At 39.6% G+C, this 22906-nt stretch overlaps 1 protein-coding gene across 3 annotated transcripts; it reads right to left on the bottom strand.

Moving 5' to 3' along the window:
- Positions 1 to 16434: 16434 nt before the first annotated feature.
- Positions 16435 to 19406, bottom strand: LOC110866720. Of its 3 annotated transcripts, none has more exons than XR_002551425.1 (4): positions 18704 to 19406; positions 17261 to 17320; positions 16999 to 17179; positions 16435 to 16917 (listed from the first exon to the last, which is right to left on the bottom strand). XR_002551425.1 is itself a non-coding variant. In XM_022115864.1 (4 exons), exons 1-4 carry the CDS (start codon positions 18082 to 18084, stop codon positions 16864 to 16866), a joined length of 333 nt encoding a protein of 110 aa, XP_021971556.1. In that variant the 5' UTR covers positions 18085 to 18688; the 3' UTR covers positions 16435 to 16863. The 3 variants fall into 3 exon arrangements, 2 of the variants coding, with proteins under 2 accessions (XP_021971556.1, XP_021971554.1); XM_022115864.1 differs by lacking the exon at positions 18704 to 19406 and adding an exon at positions 18047 to 18688; XM_022115862.2 differs by lacking the exon at positions 18704 to 19406 and having other exon boundaries at positions 17261 to 17653.
- Positions 19407 to 22906: the final 3500 nt, after the last annotated feature.

Below are 22906 nucleotides of genomic sequence, written 5' to 3'. Positions count from 1 at the left end.
GGCTTATAAGCAACAAAACTGTTTAAATGAGCCGATCATATTATTTAATTAACCACCTAAGCGATGGAAGAATATAATGCTCAATCAAGCGGTATTAATATACCGTAACCCAAGCCCATATAGGGGAAATAAGTTAAAGTATTTACCTTTGCAAGTATATTTCCTTAATTTGGATTAAATCACCGATAGCTTTTACTGGGGCTCCTAATCTGGAACGAAGGTTTTAATTAACCTCTTAGAATCCTAACGGGTCTTTATAATGGCCGTAGCCTAGACCGGTTAGTTCCGATATATATAGATATGGTTTAATCGCGTGAAAGGCGAAAACCGAGAATGGAGTGTGATTCTGACCCAACAAGTTCAGAGACTTGTTTTATATGGGTTTATGGTTCACACTCTAGAATTTGGGGTTCAAATAATATAATTTGACCCGTATCGGCTAATTTATGAAAACTAGTTTCATAAGCCGAACCGTGCGCGCAATAGGCGAAACGGTTAACCATGAGAGTCGTACGCTTATTTCCTAAGTCAATATGCCTTAAAGAAGTTGTGGTATCAGTAGGATACCTTCCGTGATGCCCGTAACGAGTTTTAGTTAATATTACGCCCCGTAGGGGCTTTTCGGTCATTTTAAAGACTTTTAAAGAGCTTTTCGAGTTCTACAGGAAATCTGAGTTTCCCGAACAGTTTATAAAGCTTAAAATACTTTATTTATTATTTAAAATCAGTAGCAACTGGAATCGGGTCAAAAGACCTTGTAGAACTCATGTTTTGGCCGAAAAGGGCATATTCGGTATTTACCGAACCGTAGCCATAACCGCAGGTTATGAGCGAGGTAAAAATTATTAAAAATCTTTAAAATTCCCAAAATATTACTTTAATACAGTGGGTAAAAGTTTTGGTGACGAAATCTTGGTTTAGATAGGTGTTATGCTAATTGCGCCGTTAATTACTAAAGTTTACTTTAAATGCGCCATTCAGCATAACTCTCATTCTAGACCTCGGATTGACGTGAAACTTTAAGGACATGCTTATAATTTAATAAGCAAGGTTCTGGTCCGTTCACGTGTCGATCTTCAATCGACAAAGGTTTTTCTATAAATTTTAAGCTCTCATCTATATGCACATCTGTGTGTGGAATCACCAATGATTCATCGGCGAAGCACTTTTTGAGATTGCAGATGTGGAACACATTGTGAATTCCATTGAGCTCTTCAGGCAATTTTAACTTATAGGCGACTGACCCGACCCGTTCAATGACCTCAAAAGGTCCTATGTATCTCGGACTCAGTTTGCCTTTCTTGCCGAATCGCATCACCCCCTTCCAGGGTGATACCTTAAGCAACACTTTTTCACCTACTTCGAAGTGAAGATCCTTACGCTTTGGATCAGCGTAGCTCTTCTGCCTATCGCGGGCAGCCTTGAGACGTTCCCAGATCTGGACAATCTTGTCCGTCGTCTGGAAAACAATCTCTGGTCCTGATAATTGGACCTCTCCTACTTCCGCCCAACAAACAGGCGATCTACATTTCCTACCGTATAATGCCTCGAAAGGCGCAGCCTTTATGCTGGTGTGGTAGCTATTATTGTAGGAGAATTCGATCAGGGGTAGGTTTTTATCCCAGTTACCACCTAAATCGATCGCACATGCACGAAGCATGTCTTCTAGCGTTTGGATAGTACGCTCACTTTGACCGTCCGTCTGTGGATGGTAAGCCGTACTAAAGTTCAAACGCGTGCCCAAAGATTGCTGGAAACTTTTCCAGAAGTGAGATGTGTATCTAGTATCCCTGTCGGAGATAATAGACACAGGTATGCCGTGTAAGGCTACAATCTTATCAACATAAAGTTGGGCTAACATATCGGAGCTATACGTCTCCTTGATGGGTAGAAAATGAGCTGATTTAGTCAGCCTATCGACTATGACCCATATTGTATCGTTTCCTTTCCTGGTTTTGGGTAACTTGGTTATGAAGTCCATAGTTACGCATTCCCACTTCCACTCGGGAAGTTCAGGCTGTTGTAGCAAGCCAGACGGCTTTTGGTGCTCGGCTTTGACTTGGGCACAAGTCAAGCACTTTGCTACGTGGGCGGCTACAGACTTTTTCAAGCCTATCCACCAATAATTTGCCTTTAAGTCTTGGTACATCTTATCAGCACCAGGATGAACTGAGTATTTGGAACTATGGGCTTCCTGGAGAACAACATCTCGTAGTCCTCCATAAATCGGAACCCATATACGTCCGTTCAGCCTCAAGATTCCATCCTTGCTAAGAGTCAACTGCTCCTCAGTTACTCCCAGCTTTTCATTTGGATAGTTAGCTTCCAACACAGCCTCTCGCTGTGCAGCTAATATCCTTTCAATTAGATTGTTCTTGACTTCAATGCTCTTGGCATTGATTCGAATGGGTTTTACCCTTTCCTTTCTGCTCAAGGCATCGGCGACTACATTCGCCTTGCCGGGATGATACCTGATTTCGCAGTCATAATCATTCAGGGTTTCCATCCAACGGCGCTGTCTCATGTTCAACTCCTTCTGGTTGAACAGGAGACTTTTGTGATCAGAATAAATCACAAATTTAATACCATAAAGGTAGTGCCTCCATAATTTTAGTGCAAATACAACGGCACCCAACTCCAAATCATGGGTGGTGTAATTCTTTTCATGCACCTTTAATTGCCTTGAAGCATAGGCAATCACTTTGCCCTTCTGCATAAGCACACACCCCATGCCCGTGTGTGATGCATCGCAGTAAACTACGAATTCATCTGTACCTTCAGGTAGTGTCAACACAGGTGCGTTGCTCAGCTTTTGCTTCAGAATTTCGAAGGACTCTTGCTGCCTTGGGCCCCAAATGTACTTTTCTTTCTTCTTGGTCAAGGAAGTCAAGGGCGCAGCAATCCTCGAAAAATTTTCAATAAACCTCCGGTAGTATCCTGCTAACCCCAGGAAACTACGGATTTCGGTAGGCGTCTTTGGCTCTTGCCAGTTCATGACTGCCTCTACTTTAGCGGGATCTACTTGGATACCACGCTCACTCACAACGTGCCCTAAAAACTGAACCTCTCGTAGCCAGAATTCACATTTCGAGAATTTGGCGTAGAGTTTCTCACGCTGTAGTAATTCGAGAATGCAACGAAGGTGCTTCTCGTGGTCTGCTTGGTTCTTGGAATATATAAGGATATCGTCGATGAAGACTATGACGAATTTGTCCAAGTACGGCTTGCAGACGCGATTCATGAGATCCATGAACGCAGCCGCTGCATTTGTGAGCCCAAAAGGCATCACTAGGAACTCGTAATGACCATAGCGAGTCCTAAATGCTGTCTTATGTACATCTTCATCTCTGACCCTTAGCTGATGATAACCCGACCTCAAGTCGATCTTTGAGAAATAGCTTGCTCCTTGCAGTTGGTCGAACAGATCATCGATCCTTGGCAAAGGATATCTGTTCTTTATGGTAACTTTGTTCAGCTCTCGGTAGTCGATGCACAACCGCATCGATCCGTCCTTCTTCTTCACAAATAGGACTGGTGCTCCCCAGGGAGAGGAACTAGGTCTGATAAAACCTTTCGCCAGCAGTTCATCCAACTGGGTCCTCAGTTCTTTCATTTCCGTTGGAGCTAGCCTGTAAGGTGCTCTTGCTATCGGAGCCGCTCTAGGAATGATGTCTATTCTGAACTCCACTTGTCTATCTGGTGGCAAACCAGGTAGTTCTTCAGGAAAAACCTCGGGGTATTCAGAAATGACAGGAAGATCCTCGATCTTCGGCTTAGGTTCTTCTATTATCACCTGAGCCATGTAAATTACGCAGCCTCTGTTCAAACACCTTGAAGCTTTGAGCATAGATACGTCCTCGGGTAACCCGTACTGCGTATCTCCTTGAATGGTAAGCGATTCACCACTCGGAGTCCTTAAAACTATCTGCCTCTTGCCGCAAATGATTTGGGCCTGATTACGAGATAACCAGTCCATGCCTAGCACAATGTCAAAACCCGCTAATTTGAAGGGAAGTAGAGATAAAGGAAAAGAATGGTTCTTAATGGACATTTCACATCCTTCTAAAACAGTAGAGACGGTTTCTATCGTGCCGTCTGCTAACTCTACTTCGTATTTCGCATCAAGGGTTTTGATAGGCATATTTAGTAGTTGGCAAAATTTCTGGTCTACAAAGGATTTATCAGCGCCAGAATCGAATAGTACTCTTGCAAATATATTATTTACGAGGAAAGTACCTGTAAGCACATTGTCGTCCTTAACCGCTTCCTTTGCATCCATGCGAAAAACTCTCGCATTTGACTTCTTTGTCTCTTCCGCCTTCTTGGCATACTTTGGGCAGTTACTCTTGATGTGCCCTTTTTCATTACAACCATAGCAGGTTGCATCCTTGACTTTCTTGCACTCCACAGTCTTATGATCCTTGGACTTGCATAGTCCACAGGAAGGAGTCTTTGATTGCGACTGTGAGTTCGATGCAAATCTGCATTTCCCAGAGTGGGGTTTCTTGCATATCTTGCAGTTGGGCCTTTCACCAGTTTGCCCATCCTTCTTTGCCTCCGACCCTCTTTTGCCTTCACCGCTTCCGCGGTGCTTCTTCCCTGATCTTCGTGAGGTATCATCCTCACGTTTTCTCTTATCAGCCTCCTTGTTCCTTAGTGTCCTCAGACGGACAGCGTCTAAAGTTAGAGACAAGGAGAGGTCAGTAACTGACCTGAAGGTCGTCGGCCGAGAAGCCTTTACGCTAGCCTTTATTGCAGGCTCTAATCCCCCAATGAAACGGGCGATTCTTCTGGGTTCTGGTGTCACAAGGTATGGAACTAGACGAGACATGGTATTGAAACTCGTCAAATACGCCTGGCAGTCCAGGTTCGTCATCACCAGTGAGACAAAATCAGCCTCTATCTTCTCAACCTCGTGCTGAGGGCAGTAGTTTTCTTTAATGAGAGCAATAAATTCCTCCCATGTCATCTTGTACAAAGCAGACTTACCAGATGCCTGCACCAACGCCCTCCACCATGCCAGGGCCTCGCCCTTAAAAGACTGGGACACATACTTCACCACATCCCTCGCTGCACACCCGCTGATGTCCACTATAGTATCCATCTCATCCAGCCAGGTGATGCAATCAACAGCACCTTTCTCCCCTGTAAATTCCCGGGGCTTACATGATACAAAGTATTTGTAGGTGCAACCCTTAGCACTGGATGCGTCAGTGTATTCTCTATCGCGATGAACGCTGTGCTCAGTGGACGAGTGTTTGTCGTCGTCTTTCTTGGGTTCAGAGGGTGGTTTGGAGTGTGTCTTTGGTTTAGAGGGTGGTTTTGACACGGTTCTGCCTTGGGACTCAGTATATTGACGATCAATAGCTGCCTGAACAGCATTGTCAATCAGAGCCTTCAGTTGTGCGCCTGTCAGATGCACTGGCGTATTGTCATAGTCATCTTCATTTGTGTGGCTGTTCTCTCCATTGGGATCCGCCATTGTAACTTGAATCTGTTACAGAAGATAACAAAATTTTATTCAGGAGATTATTATATAATTGTCTTTTATGACAATTTGTCAACCATGGTACAGAGACCATATTTGGTTAACTTATTATTTCATTAAATATTAGGATTTGAATATATCCTATTTCAGCTATATAAATAGTATTGGCGGCATAAAGCCTAATCATGATGATGTTTTATAATATTAGCCGAGATTTCAGAGAATCAAAGGCATAGAGGTTTGAACCGTAGTTCTCTTACCTCTTTCTGACAGGGAGTCATAGACCACCACTGTCTTTTGTCGTTATAAGACAATTATTACGGCCCATAGGCACTACACCTCTTAATGGATGTTTTTAATATGGTTGGCCCGTAGGCACTACATCTCAAATGGATGTTTTAGTAAGGTTGGCCCGTAGGCACTACATCTCTAATGGATGTTTTGATAAGGTTGGCCCGTAGGCACTACATCACTAATGGATGTTTTATTAATACTGGCCCGTAGGCACTACATCACTAATGGATGTTTTAATAAGGTTGGCCCGTAGGCACTACATCTCTAACGGATGTTTTAATAATATTGGCCCGTAGGCATTACATCACTAATGGATGTTTTTATGATACCGGCCCGTAGGCACTACATCACTAATGGATGTTTTTATAATACTGGCCCGTAGGCACTACATCTCTAATGGATGTTTTAATAATATTGATCACCTTCATTGGTGATTTAACCCACGATTTATAAATCATTTAGTTGGGTTTTGAAATCCTTAAAGGATTATTGTATAAGAATGACGTGCGTGATTTTAACGAATCACATCTGCCATGATTGTTAACATGCGTACAGAGGTTAACAGAGAATCAGAATCTTTTCAATTAGGTCGTACCATCTTGACTGGATCTTAAAAGACACCAAGCTAGGTTTCACCCTTTAAGATTCTTTATTTAGGCAGATCAATATAAAAGGAATGGTTTTGATTTATTTTATATATATTAAAACAAAACTCATAACATACATTCCAAAATCTCAAATACAGTTACATACTGCCCTAAACGGGTCTTTCAAATAGTACATACCTCCATAGAGGTTTTAAGAATAAGTGATAAGTCCACGCAGGGACTAGTACAAGATAGGTGTCCATGCAAGGACTAAAAGATAAGTCCACGTAGGGACTGAAATACGATAAGTGTCCACGCAGGGACTTATTTTAAAGTAGAAATTACATTAGTACAACTATTAAGGGCTAATGGTCACGTTTCTTCTTTTTGCCCTTTAGTAGGTTTGCCAAGCCCTTGAGAAATCCTCGGTGGCTCTTTTTCTCTTCTTCGAACTCTCTCTCCACACGATCTAGTCGATGGAGTATTTCTTCCTGTTCAGGAGGAGAGAAACGTGGTTGTGGCGCTTGATGCGGAACTGGAGGTCTGGGAGGTATTGGATACCCATGAGCTGAGTAGTCCGGTGGTCCCATGTTTCCATGTGCTCCGTCAGGATAGCGCGCATTATATCTTGCCGACACCACATATGGGTCGCGCTCATAGCCGTAGTTGTATTGTGCTTGTGACGGTTCGAACGGGTTGTAAGCCGTTGGACCCGTATAAGCAGGTATGGGCTGGTCATACCCAAATGGTGGCGAATTTTGTGCAGCTGGTGCGGAGTTCGCCTCCTGTATAGGACTTGAAGGTCCTTCTTCTCGTAGTGGCGGATAGTGGCTACTACTAGAATGTCGAGGAGTGCTGAAGTGAATACCCCCTCCTCCTCGTGTAGACATACGAGCATTTGTCCTCCTACGCCTTGGCGGATCAGGTATTACTGGTTGCGCCGGTGGCGGAGGTGGTGGCGTAACTGCCACAAAGCGTGAATCCTCAGAGGGATCCTGTGGATGTCGCGGTTGTTGTGATGTCTGTTGAGGTGGCGTGTAGTACCACTCATGTCGGTCAAACAACGCTTGGAAACTGTCAGGTCCTTGATAGGGCGTTCCATGGAAGGATGACCCATCAGAAACTTCTATCGGATGCGTGGGCGTACCACGAGCTGGTTCAGTAGGATCCTCATCTTCCTCCATGGGATCTTCAGAAAAATGGTCTTGTGGCCCTAGTGGAACAAAACCTGATGGTTCCTGTATGTAGTCAGCCGGATTAAACTGACCTATGTAGTATGGAGTAGGGTCGTCATAATTCCGGGTCGATACTGAACGTTGTAGAGGTATGAAGGAAGGTTGTGGGTTGTTGGGATCATTCTCTGAGTTTGGTCCAAAGGAGTGCCGGTAGGATGGCGTCGAGCTGTGCGAAGTGGAATGCCTCGCGGGTTCGTAAAGATCTCTTCGTCTTTGTGGCTCTTCGCTCCGTGTCATCGAAGGATGTCTTGTACCTGATGGTCCAGCTTCGTTATCGTGATGTGTCACGACTTCTCCTCTGCCTCTTCTTCCCCTTCCTCTTCCTCGGAATATAACAGGTGGCATTTTCCTGCTCCAAAATTTATTAAAAATCGAATCGAAAATAAAGACAAAAAGGAGTAATAATCCGAATTTGTCCTAAGTTATTGTCTAGACTCAAGTATGTGCAATTGTGTCATTGAGATTAAACACATTAGGATAGTGTTTAATTCACTCAACGTTGGCTCTGATACCAACCTGTCACACCCCGATTTCCACGTGTCTCACCAGTGGGCCCGGTGGGGGATTACCGTGACGATGTTGGCAACAATATAGTCAAACCACACAATTATATAATGCACAGCGGAAGCTTAAGATAAATATATAAACTTCAACCTCCGGTTGTAATATCAAATGTATTACAGAAGTTGAATATATCCACAGCGGATCGTAAATAAACATAAAGTATTGTTCCATCAGATACTGCAATCAAGCTTGCGAGGCTTATCACGACGCTAGGGAGCTAATACCAGCCAATTTACGTTTAGGTACCTGCACTTAATCTTTTTGGGGAAAATACGTCAGTTTACACTGGTAAATACATTCAACTGACACATTTGAAAATGTTTATTAAAATTGATTTGAATGCACAAGGCACAAACTCTTTTATAACTTGGGAAAATTATAATAAAATCTTGTGAACATTTTACATGTTCTTTTATGCGTTCAGTAGCCCGGGTCGTGCCGGGTTAAAGATTTATAGACACACCACGTTTGCGTAAAACCGTAGTATAAAACCAACGGCTACGTCTTTTAATTTAATGTCGACACTTTATACCGGGTGTACGCCTACACCGGGATGTCGATGGTCGTGGCCATTTCGTAAAATGATGCCAAGGATATCCGGGACAACGGTCATTAAACCCCCCAAAGGCTTATAAGCAACAAAACTGTTTAAATGAGCCGATCATATTATTTAATTAACCACCTAAGCGATGGAAGAATATAATGCTCAATCAAGCGGTATTAATATACCGTAACCCAAGCCCATATAGGGGAAATAAGTTAAAGTATTTACCTTTGCAAGTATATTTCCTTAATTTGGATTAAATCACCGATAGCTTTTACTGGGGCTCCTAATCTGGAACGAAGGTTTTAATTAACCTCTTAGAATCCTAACGGGTCTTTATAATGGCCGTAGCCTAGACCGGTTGGTTCCGATATATATAGATATGGTTTAATCGCGTGAAAGGCGAAAACCGAGAATGGAGTGTGATTCTGACCCAACAAGTTCAGAGACTTGTTTTATATGGGTTTATGGTTCACACTCTAGAATTTGGGGTTCAAATAATATAATTTGACCCGTATCGGCTAATTTATGAAAACTAGTTTCATAAGCCGAACCGTGCGCGCAATAGGCGAAACGGTTAACCATGAGAGTCGTACGCTTATTTCCTAAGTCAATATGCCTTAAAGAAGTTGTGGTATCAATAGGATACCTTCCGTGATGCCCGTAACGAGTTTTAGTTAATATTACGCCCCGTAGGGGCTTTTCGGTCATTTTAAAGACTTTTAAAGAGCTTTTCGAGTTCTACAGGAAATCTGAGTTTCCCGAACAGTTTATAAAGCTTAAAATACTTTATTTATTATTTAAAATCAGTAGCAACTGGAATCGGGTCAATAGACCTTGTAGAACTCATGTTTTGGCCGAAAAGGGCATATTCGGTATTTACCGAACCGTAGCCATAACCGCAGGTTATGAGCGAGGTAAAAATTATTAAAAATCTTTAAAATTCCCAAAATATTACTTTAATACAGTGGGTAAAAGTTTTGGTGATGAAATCTTGGTTTAGATAGGTGTTATGCTAATTGCGCCGTTAATTACTAAAGTTTACTTTAAATGCGCCATTCAGCATAACTCTCATTCTAGACCTCGGATTGACGTGAAACTTTAAGGACATGCTTATAATTTAATAAGCAAGGTTCTGGTCCGTTCACGTGTCCGAAATACTCGTTTTAATTTCAAAAGGCCGTTACGGTCAACTTTTAGGCGAATGACGGAAATGCGCAAAAGACTCGGATAATTCATGAACCGATCACAGAGGTTTATACTAACATGTGACCTGGTCCTAAGAGAGTCCTAAGGTATATTTATACCTCACTAAAACGGGTCAGAACTGAAGTCAAAGCAAAAGTCAAACTTTTGCGACATTCGGCTCCGAACCGGTTCAATATAGCAAATGATCGATTCAAACGAGCGCAAACAAGTTTATATACTTAATATCATATTTTATAAGTGTCAAAACAGGTTTCATAACATATACATTACAGATTATGCATAAATCGCTAAAATAGCTTTCTGTTGACTTTTTAACCGCACGTTTGACTCGATATTTGACATAGTTAGAGTGGTGATCAGGGGGAACCCTTTTAGAGGTTTATTACCCACATAAATACCAACTCATAACCACTTTTGATCCGTCATAAGACTGAACCATTTGCAAGTTATTGTAATGACAACCGTTAGTTACGACGGTTGTGTTTATAGGCTAAAACTATGGAAATGTAAGACCAAAATGGGTATGAACGACTTACAGAAGTTCTTTCTTGCTTATAGAGCAGAGATGGATGCTAGAGAGCTCTTGGAATGATCAGGTGAATGTGTTTTGTGTTGTGTGAATGTTATGCACATAATGTGGCTATTTATAGCCAAAGAAAGCTCTCTAGATCACTACACAACAACCTACACTGATCATGATGATGGGTAGATGTCTCCTGAGTGATATGGGTCGAGTAGGGGGCGCCCATGCCTCATTTATTGGAGATTGATCGTTCATAATGCTCAAAAGTCAAGAAAACACCAACTTTCTGCATCTGGGCACTTTACGCGACCCGCATGGGAGTTCCCATGCTCTTTAACGCGGGTCGCCTGAGTTTAAGAAATCAGACGCGTAATTGAGGTGGCTCGCGGCCCGCCTCAACTTAATCTTAACCTTCACGCGGGTCGCGAGAGGTCTGTTTTTCAGATTTTTAAAATCTTTTGTCATGATTACGAAATCCTGGTAATTAATAACGAAATCTTTCGTAATGATTTACCTGACCTTTCGGGTTTGAAGGGGTAACTTTGCGGTTTGGCCCTCGGTTATTTACCGATAGGGGCCTCGTGTTATTTACCCGCATTATAAAGTCCCCGGTTAGTTTATTAATTATTTGGAAAGCCTTAACTTTCACTGTTGACGCTTTTAACCCTTCTCTTACGAATTTGAGTATAACTCACTCGTTTTAAGACGGAACTTCGCGGAATTTATATAGTATATTCTAGTGAGCGTATAATACTGTTACGAAGCCTTGGGAACGTTAAAGGGTCACTCAGAGGTATAATTAAACATGTTGGCACAGTTAACCCCTGTAGCTTGTAATCTCTCACTTTCTTCCGCGTTTCGCTTCCGTACGATCTATGATTTATTCGTTTGAAGGTACAAGCGTTATTTAGGGTTACTATCCAGTATATTTACCCTTGTTGACATTTATAACCCTCGAATTTATATACTTTCAAGGTTTGTCAAAATTAGTCCTTTATATATTATGGATGCCACGTGTAATCAAATGACACGTGTTAACACATCATTGGACGCAAAAATTCGAGGTGTTACAAGCATTGTTGTGACTCGATAGTCGACTCCATCAACATCTGAGGGGGAGTCTGTTGGTGCACTACATCTGTTGATTTTGTCTTGAATCGAGTCTTACAGTGTAATGTATAGATTAGGGCACGAAATACAAGAATGTATGAAATTGTATAGAGTTTGGCTAGGAGATTCGCTCATAGGACCATTAGTTGATAGATTCGCTCGAATGAGCATTCAAATGGTCCGCTCGAGTGACACTATGGTGGTCCGCTCGAGTGACACTATGGAGGTCCGCTCGAGTGACATTGTGGTTCGCTTATTGGACCTGTGCCACATAAGCGAACCCAAACCTCTATAAATAGGACCTCTTGAGCGAATCAGTTAGTAGTTGTTGTTGAATTCCACGCCGAAGTGCTGCCGGTGTGAAGAACGAGCTGTAATTGATTGTCAAAGCAATAAAACAATAGATTAAGTGACGTGCGTGCTATTTCTACTTCATTTCTTGTTATTCCGCACCTGAAATTGAAGAGAAAACCTCTAAACGACTCATTCGGGTCTGAAAACGATCCTACAAGAAAACAACCGGTTAATATATAAGATGTTTATCAAACGATTTAAGGATCTTGGGATTTATAAATTTGGGTCACTCAGAGGTGTTTTAATAACATGTCGCCCTTGGGTCTTTCAGATGTATTTTTAATAACATGACGCCCTCTTTAAAATCCTACCATACATCTTTTTATTTGATCCGGGTTCCTGACACGTTTGTCTCATGACACGTGTCTTTATTTTATTGGGTACGATTTTACGAGGTGTTACAATAAAATAACTAAAATCCTTCATCAATTATTGATTTTAACTTTCCTTCACCAGTGTGAACAAGTTGTAAACTGGAATGTTAAAATAACAAAGGACATCCCCAGAACACCACCGAACAGAATTCCAATAACAAATCTGAATGTAAGACATTGTTAACAATCTAGACTTTCTAGAGCAAAACCAACGCAAAATAACAACCATTGGCGACTTAGGAAGTGACTAGAGAAGCTTATACCAATCTTCCCTAGTTTGGGACATTTTGAAACAACTTAAACATCTTTTAACACTGTTAACAAGGTTGCAGATAACCTTCAAGGGGCAGTGCAGCGGTAAGCACGTGATTACCCTCTTGCTAGAGGTCTTAGATTTGAAACTTGCTTCCAATTATTAACTAACTTGATCCCTATCAGGGCATTGATGGGTTCCGTAAGTTATCCGATAACAAGTTCTCATAGGTACCCAAAAAAGGTTCAGCTGAACAGAAATACTTTACCATCTGGTTCAGTTTGGTTTAATAACGATCAAACCAAGACATGGTCCCGGGCCTTTGTGAGCATGGTCTTCAAGCCATCATCCATGATGCAGAGCTTGTAGTTCTACCAAAAACCATAAGCAGTGACAAGCATTGCATACGAGTTTCAAACTTCACAACATTCAAATCCACTTCGTGTTTATGCCATTTTCTTCTTCCATTCACTCAACAAAAGAGTGACATGATAGAAGCTTTTTTTGCGGACATTCACCAGCCAAAAAGTATACACAACCCAAACATGCGCACTTCTCCCTTCTATGCTTTGTGGGGCTGTAAAACAACAGAGAAAGAACACATTTACTACACATCAAGTAATAATATGATATGTGGTAGTTTCAACCCATTATTTATAAATTATAACGGGCATATTCAGTTATTAACGGGTCAAACATGTCATACTAAAACATGGCTTATGAAAACAAAGTATTTAAACCGAAAGTTGCCCGAAGTGTATTTTTAAAGCAAAAAGCTTCATACATAAATCATTTTATTTTAGATGTTTAAATACTACTAGTGAAATAACATATTTTTGGTGATCAACTTTGAAATTACCATTTATTTGAAGATAATTTTTTTTAGCATGAAACGCGATTTGACCCAAACCTATTTGACTCACTAACCAACCTAACTGACAATGCCTGACTTTGCCACCTTAAACCTAGCACCCCAAAAACTTCAACCACTTAATGCTAAACTATGTCTCAACTAGATAGAAAAAGAATGTTACCTTCAGTATCTATTAAGCCATTGTTTCAAAAGGTAATTATTGCCTGATTTACCCTCATATTTAGTAGAAAAGAAAAATATTTTCGAAATTAATGAACTCCGAAAATCATTTATGTAAAACCTTTTAAAAGAAAAAAGCACCCAACAGGCTCTATATAAATAAAATATATATAAACACAATGCACTTTGTGTATGAAAAGCCTTCCGCTTTTACGCTTTGGTTTTAGACCTTGTTGCCTCAGTGCACTTTTCGTGCACTTTTCGCTTTTTAAAACCAAGCACTGGTTACCTATATGATATCCAATATTAATCTCAATTATGTATTTTTTTTCCTACTTGGTCATCAGTTTTGTCAACAAAGACAAGAGGGTTTTCATCACCATGTTCAAGCTTCTTCTCACAACATTCCTTGCACACATCATATCATTATCATATGAGGTCTGCAAGTGGTAATTTTCATCACTGCAGCCTCATTGTTCGAGCTAAACCGGTAAGTTTGTTGTTGAGCTATTTCATCTACATTCTAATAATAATAATAATAATTTGCTTTTGTATATTGTTGTAACATGTCGAGAGTTTTAATGTTCTTTTTACTTGGTACCCAGGGTTTCTCTTCGATAACCCTTCGATACTAGGGGTGTCAAAGACTGCCAGCAAATCAGAAATTAAGAGTGGTTAGTCAAATTTACAAGTCGATGATAAATTTACAAAAAGGTTTTAACTTGTGTTAATATATGTTCAGCGTATAGGAAACTTGCTAGGAGTTATCTATTAGAATATGGGCCCACGGGCTTAGTTAGGTTTCTAGGGTTACTCGTAATCCCTATATATTGTAACCTACTCATTCAATAATGATCATTCAGTCTTTCATAATTTTACATGGTATCAGAGCCAAGCTGGCTCTATACCGTTTCCGTCGCGCCACACACAAATATACAAACCCTAGCCGTCACAACTTGAGAAAAACCCTAGACAGGGCGGCGTGCCGCCACTGCCGCCCTGTCCGGTCTTTCTTCGTTTTCCGTTTCCGTTTTTTTTCAGTTTTGTGTTCAAATAAAGCTTCGTCTTCGGTTCTAGATTCACCAGTCTTCTTACGGTCTCTTACCACACAGATGATGTTACGGCTCATCCTGTTGATTTCGCATATCCGTCAAGCCGCCCCTTGCCGTCGTGCTACCGCCACTCATTAGACTACGGTCTTCCGCCACGCCGCCTGCAGGATTACGATCCGCCCCCGCGCCGCTACCAGCACTGCTGTATTGGTTGCCTCTTATAGGATTACGAGATCATTCAAAACTGTAGATCAAAGATTATGGATTGAAGATTGCAAGATTATGGAATTTTGACCGAAATCGAAGACAGTTTTTTAGGGTTTATTATTGTTTTTGTTTTTCAGTCTAAGCTTCTAGTTCCATCCGCTACGACTGCGGGGGAGTATTAGAATATGGGCCCACGGGCTTAGTTAGGTTTCTAGGGTTACTCGTAATCCCTATATATTGTAACCTACTCATTCAATAATGATCATTCAGTCTTTCATAATCTTACATAGTCTTTCCTTATCTTACATTATCATCCTTACGTGAACAAGTTTTTTAACATTGTACATTTACTATCAGTTCTATATCCAACTTCAATGCACGATAGTTTTATCATGTTTTTGCAAAGAACCCGGAGCTAAACAAGGACATTAACTACGCTTATGAGGTAATATGCCATAGGAGGTGGTAATTTGTAAATTGGTTCGTTTGGGTTTCGTTATAAATACATACATAGCTAATTATAATGAAACGAATAGAACGTTAATGCTTCTAAACAAAAAAAAAAGTCTACGTGTTTTGACTCACAATGTTGATGCAGGTTTTATCCGATGATGAAAAACGATACAAATATGATAGGCATGGAGAGGCTAGGCTTAAATGTTGCATGAGCGGCGGTGATGGCATGGGAGCCACAAGGGGCTTTTCCTTCTCTAAAGATACTAAAATCCAGCTTATGAATTTGACACTTTTATTGTTATCATATTTGTATGATTATTTCCTCGGATTATCTTATCGTATATTATAAGATATACAAAAAAAAGGTTTTTGGTGTCACACATGTTCTTTTTGTGATACATGTAATGGATATGGTCTTAAAAAGGTAAGCATTGGCTGGGGTAGACTTGGGCTCCAGAAAGAAGAAGGAGAGGGGGGCTCTGGTGATCTTTTTTTAACGGTTTGATGTGTTTCTTTCTAGGTCATATGGACAACCCAAATATTCTCTAATCTTTATACTTGTTAAATCTTGTATTTTGATGTAATCATGACTTGGAACCAATGTTTTCAGACCCGGACCGGACCGGCCGGTTGGACCAGGAACCAGAGGTTGAGCTGGTCTGAATCATGGTATCGGGCCGGATATGCATTGAACCGGGGTTGAACCGGTGACCCGGCGGTTGGACCGGGAAACCGGCCGGTCAGACCGGTTTTTGGAAGGGTTGGACCGGTTTTTTATATATTTTTTCAGATTTAACCCTATTTATTTTTATAATATTTACGATACCTTCCGGTTCTTACGTCCGGTTTGAACCGGTAAGAAGACCGGTTCGACGTCCGGTCCGGTTCTATTGCTTGGAACCAATTTGTGCCTCAATAATAGAGACCAAGTGAGTTAGGTCTGACATTTTTACATGAGGAACTAGTTAGGAATTGATATTGGAACTTGCGACCGTTCGGTTAGTTTTATGTAAACAAACTTGGTTACCCGTTTCCTCGTAATTCAAACTAACATAATCTTTCCAAAGACAAAAAAACATGTTCATACCGGCAAAAAATAATTCCGAACATCACGCAATGAACGTTTATGAAAATGATTAAAAAACACTAAACACTTTAAATGAAAACATCAATATCAGATTAGCACCTAAATCCAAGAGCTTTTTATTCTTTCAATTATACTATTTAGTATAATACTACTTACTATATTAGCATCCGTTTTGTCCATACCAACATTGTTTCAAACTATGACATACTATTTCTTACTGCCAACTAGCTATTTACTCTTTCATCATCTTCTTCTTCTCCTCAGCCGCTTTCTTCTCTGCTGCCCTCATTGAAGAGACTTGATAATACTTCAACAAAAATAAGAGAAACGGCAAACAAACTTTCATTCCAACGCTTAACTAGTGCCTAGGCTGGTAGCAGGGCATCATGAAAAGCAGTTTTTCCCAGTCAATTTTTTCAAAAAACTTCTCAATATCTTTGAGTAAAGATTCTTTCAAAGCTTCTTGAACGAACCATTTATTATCTTCAGAGATCTAGATCTGATGTGATTTAGCTAGTCCCCACTCCATAAAACTGTGTAGAGAAATCTAAAAGAAAAACAAAGTTAAGAGTAATTCTAATCTATTAAACAAAAATGTAAACAAACAAAAACTATAAACATAAATTACCTTAGCAACGGGTAATTCAACAGCCGTTTTGGGGTAGTTTTCACTTGGTCCAGTTATGCAAGAGTTATCGGTAGTAAACATGTCATTACCAGCAATCTCCATGTTAAAACCAACATCATTTTGCTCCAAACTAACTAAATAGCCAGTTGTGGACGGTTTCAGAAACAACACTTTCTTGAAACTGCAAATAACCTCATAATTAAACATAGTTCTCAAACAACCTCATGATCAATCAAACAAGGTTTTAAAAGTATGTACTTACCTAGAACCTTCATTGAGAGCAGAGGCTCTCAGATTGAATCGGCTTGACAAAACACCACATCTGTAAATGTTCAATACCAAAATTAAAGAGCAAACAGAGGGACTCGACATCAAAATCAAATCAAACAATTTTAAATCAATTTAACACACATATTGAGAAACCAGACATCTTATAGAGCATCAAATTTAGCTAAACTTACTAACTAAATCAGGTCAAGCAATAACTACTGAAAACAAGCAGTAACTTTTACTGAAAATAATCTCAATAACATAATCAAACAATGAATTAATTACGACAACTCATAAGTGGTACCGAGATTCAAAATTCAACTCACAAAGGTAACATAATCAAACAATGAATTGATTACGATCAAACAGTACAACTCATAAGTGGTACCGAGATTCAAAATTCAACTCACAAAGGTAATATGATTCAACATCACATTCAAATTAAATAATGGAATATCTAATTAAAAATGTTGACCTAATTTTAGAAAAGAGTAAAATGAAAATAACATAGTGAAAATGCTACTATTATGACTAACACATATAAATCAATCATCATACACATGATTTAACACATTGATATTTACAATTAAACTAACATCAAAGACAAATTCAACTCTTATATGCATAATAACATTGAAGTAAAATCATAATATAATTTTAAACAAATTGTTCAAGTCTCATAGAGTAGACATCTAAATCAATTACAAAATCGTAACAAAACTATTACAGGAATGATCAAACAGCAGATTTAAGCAATTGATAGGAACTCAAAACTTACAGGATAGATCTAGCAAAAGGAGAAGAGAAATCAAACATTTCATATCAATGTTTGACGAATAATCACATTCACAGTAACTGAACTTTGAAGTAATGATAATAACATAATCAATGATTATGATCGAACAATACATCACATAGATTGACCAAGATTCAAATATAACTAACATGATTCAACTTGTATAAACTTATCATCATACACATGATTTAACACATAGATATTACAATTCGACTAACATCATAGACATGATTCAACTCTTATAAGCATAATAAGTTAATAACGTTGAAGGTAAATCATAACATAATTTTAAACAAACTTTTAATAGGGTTGTTCAAAAAGTTCGTAGCTCACGACTCGCTCGAAAAAAGTTCGCAAAAAGCTCGGTTCGAAATTGGCTCGGTTTTAAACGAGCTGGCTCGGCTTGGCTTGGGTTGTAAATGAGCCGAGCCCGAGCCAAGGTAGGTTCGATTCGAGGCACGCTCGTTAGGCTCGATATAATTTAAGGCTAATTATATATATGATGTGTGTGTGTGTGTGTATATATATATATATAATTTCAGCTTATCTTTGTAGTAAAAAAAAAACTGATCCCTGAATAAATACTAGTTTATAGCATTATAAAATAGAATAGAAGCTATGATTTCTTTATTTAATTACCATTTATCTTTGTAGTAGCATTCACCCATTCATAGACCATATTTTTCCATATTAATAGCTTTTAAGCTTTATTTGCCTCATTGATATACTATTAAATGAGTTATGTGAAAATTTTGATACTAACAAGTCTCAACTTGCATTTAGCTAAACATAAGAAAGTTCAAAACTATACATCCATGGATATGCAACAAATTAATATGCAGGTTTGGTTTAAAAAAGGAGTCCCACATCGACCTTGAATTAATATATGAAAAGGTTGGATTAGCTATAAAAGAAAAGGGAGGATTTGATTAAAACTTTGTCCCACATTGCTATTAGAAACAAGAATATAGAGGGGAGACTATCTATAAATGAAGAACCCCTTGAGTTAAAAATTACTAGTCCAAGTTGACCCTTTTGGTGATTTAAACCTTTTATACCCATAGGCCATTTTAGTTGGGTGGTTAGTTGGTTTAAAGTAAACAAAATACAATTTTTGCGAGCTAGCTTAACGAGCTGGCTCGAGATTTCTTCGAGCCGAGCTCGAGCCTATACATTCAGCTCGTTTGATTTTTTTCGAGCCGAGCTGGCTCGGCTCGTTTCTGTTCGAGCCCGAGCTCGAGCCTTGACTGACTCGGTTCGGCTCGGCTCGTTTATACCCCCATTGAGCACAAGTAAAAGGCTTTGTATCCTATTACATAAAAAGATTTTACAAAGATGTGGATTGTTTATATGTTACTAGGATGTCTCAAATGAGACCCAAAATCATCTATTTATAGTAGACTTGATCTAGATGGTTCTTATATAAAATCTACCAACTAGTTGTTAGATAATTCTAAGTAAATATATAGATATTTGTAGTTGTTGTATGCCGATTCTAAAGTGTTATACGACTTCACTTTATGAGATATTTTGACCAGCCCGTTCTAGGGATTTCTAGGCCCTTCTTGACATTTCCATGGCCTCCAAGATGGATGGAATTTTTTGGGTTGTTTCGGAGTCTTCTAGACAACTGTGAAGGCGACTAGATGGTCTCGGAAAACTCTAGAATCCGAGAAAAGTGAGTTGAATTTTTTTCGGGTGTGACATTTGTCTATGTTACTTCATAAGTGGGCGGTGAAATCAATATTTGGAGTCCATCCGACTCTTTCTCACATGAACATGATTAATTCCTTGGCTTTTGTTGACTCGTCGAGCTTAAAGATTTATACCATGAACATGCTATTAGAATGATAAGTTTGATTTATCTAGTAGGATTAAGATTAGTTTTAATGTTTATCTAATTATTTGAATGTGTAGAAGATAGAAGTATGAGTTTGAGTAGGGTTAGGAAGTGATTTAATATATATATATATATATATATATATATATATATATATATATATAGTTAGAGTTCATGTACTTTGTAGAGTAAGTTTTTATGATAAAAGAAGAGTTGATCTTAGTTGAGATCAATATTTTGTGTTCGTGTTCTTGGGCCCGATTGCCAACACCTTCGACCCATATACTCATGAATGCTTCATTTAAGATTTTTTAGATCCTTAACGGCCAGATGGTGTTTTGCGATAATAATGTGAACCAACGCTATGCCACGAGTGGTATTACTACGTTTCTTGTTTAAGAAACAATTCATACCCTTTCCACTTTTAAGTAAATGTTAGTGTAACTTGACTTTAAAAGTTTAAAGAACAATCACTTCTTAAGTCCATGGAACAAAACAAATGTGATATAGAGACATATTTTACATTATTCAAGAAAACTATATTATTATATAGAAAAGACGGATGTCTTTTTTTATTTAGAGCAAATATCTGATTAGACGACACACGTCTAAGGTTTTGAATGTGTGTCGGCTTTGCTGGATTTCTCTTCTTTCTGGGAATTAGAACCGAGCTGGAGTTACAGTTGGAGGCCAGGCTCGGGTTTTTTGACGCAATTTGGATCATCGAGTTTTTGTTTGAGCATAGACTGATTCTCCTTCTTCAACTTCAAATCTTGAGCTATCCTCATTAGCCTGTCGTTCTCTTGAATTATTTGGTAATTCTGCAGGTACAACTTTAAGTTCCGGTTTTCCATATCTGTCATTTCTTTCTGGCTTAGAATATGACGTGTGCAAAATGTAACATATAAATTACATCAAATGAGGCATAAAACTAACCTTTTTTAATACTAATGTTGGAAAAAGCGTGTTTATTTATTGCTTTTGAATTTACAGGACCAAATAAGCTTAAACGAACAAAAGGAGCAAATAAGCAGCCAAAACCAACATAAATACAAAAGAAGGAATAAACGTGACATGTCCGACCCCTCGGCAGCATCCCCAAAGTAAAAAAAAAGAAATCAGAAGACTGACCACGGGGTCGTGCCCAGCTGAGCACGGGGCGTGGTCAGGGACCTGCACAAAAGACAAACCTGTAGAATCTTCCATGCCCACCACAGGGGCGTGCCCAGCTCAGCACGGGGCGTGGTCAACGCAAAGATACGCATCTTGCCAAATCTTGATAGTACAGATACGAAGTTGACCACGGGTCGTGCCCAGCGGGCACGGGGCCGTGTGGGGCCCTCTGCTGACACTTGCAATTAATGAAGGAAGAGAAAAAGGCTGGCCACGGGGGCGTACCCGCTGGACACGGGGCCGTGGCCAGAGCTCTATGCAGGCTATAAATAGGGGTGCTTGGTTCACTTCAAAGGCATCCCTTGGCAAACCACTACTCTCCCACTTTGCCACCACTCCACCACCACTACAACACCAACACCCACCACCATCATCCATCTTTAGAGTGTGTAATAGTCTCGAGATCCAAGATTGATTGTAAGAGTTCTTGCCAATCAAAGGTCATGTTTCGTTAAGTCTCTTACATCACTTGGTGAAGACATGTCTTTTATGTATTACTTTTGATTTTTAATCTTTCGGCACGTTTCTCTTGGTTTTGTATTAATGATTTTAATAACTAGTTTCTTATGTTGAAGGTGAATTATTCCTATCATTTTTCCGTGGTGTCTTGAATGTACTTTACTGTCTATATAAAGTAAAAGATTGCATCATTCATGTTTTTACGGTCCATATAAAAGCATGTTGACTACCTGGTCGGGGGTTAGGGGAATGGTTTGGTAAGGTTCTTGCCTTGTTCAGTGTATAGATCCTGCAAGGACCTGGTTCAAGCTTACTAGGACCTCCTTTAATACCCACTTGTATTGGATGGTGGGGGTGCGAATAGCTTGAACCCCTCATATGTAAACTACTATTAATACATTAAACCGGCTTCTTGGGATTATATCCTTGTTGACTTAAACCACTCTGCAGATTTTTACATTTTTCTTCCGTTCAACATCAACAAGGTATGATTCTATCATCTTCTGTAGTTAGTTTAACAATTTGCATGTAGATTAACATTAAAAATTTGGGGAAAATCTAGGGTTCTTGAACTTGAACCGAACCAAACCCTAAATTTTTGCTTAGATCTAGTAGTATTAGTGTAGTTGCATGTTATATGAAGTAAATCAACTGACATTCTTTGTATATTTGCCCGATTTCAAACATAAACCACAAACCCTTGTTTTTGAACCGAAAGAGATAAAATTGATGGGGTAGACAGTTTGTTTTTGGAAAAATGGCACTTGGGGTTTCATTTTCGGGGAAAACCGCCTCAACTCAACCAAAAATTTTCAAGTTTTCGAAACCGGGTCGAAAAATGGAAATTTTTGGGAAATAGAACCCTGATCACAGGGTCGTGGTCAGCGAGCACGGGGCGTGGCCGGAAGACATGAGCTGAACACGGGGCGTGGCCAGTGGCCAGGGGGCCATGTCCAGCCTCCTGTTTTTAGTTTTCTTTGAAAATTTATCGTAACATGCTGATTATTTTGTGTTTTCTTTTGCAGAGATGGCCAGCAAGTTCACCAGGTTCAAACCAACAGAATGGAACTACCAAGCCCGCTATGAAATACTTCAAACAAGGCCCGAAGAAACACCAAAACTAGCATGCCTCGATGTCACACCCCGATATTTCCACATATTACCGGTGGGCCCGGTGGGGAGTATCGTGACATAGTTGATATCATCATAGTCAATTTATCACAGTTCAATGCACAGGGGAAGACCAAAAGTAATAATATTACAAACCGAATTAAAGTAACATAAGTATTGCAAACGGTTTTAGACCTTGTTGCCTCAGTGCACTTTTCGCTTTCTAAAACCAAGCACTGGTTACCTATATGATATCCAAT

The sequence above is a fragment of the Helianthus annuus genome, chromosome 7 (assembly GCF_002127325.2).
Source record: "Helianthus annuus cultivar XRQ/B chromosome 7, HanXRQr2.0-SUNRISE, whole genome shotgun sequence".
Taxonomy (NCBI): domain Eukaryota; kingdom Viridiplantae; phylum Streptophyta; class Magnoliopsida; order Asterales; family Asteraceae; genus Helianthus; species Helianthus annuus.
This window is presented reverse-complemented; position numbering and strand designations above follow the sequence as displayed.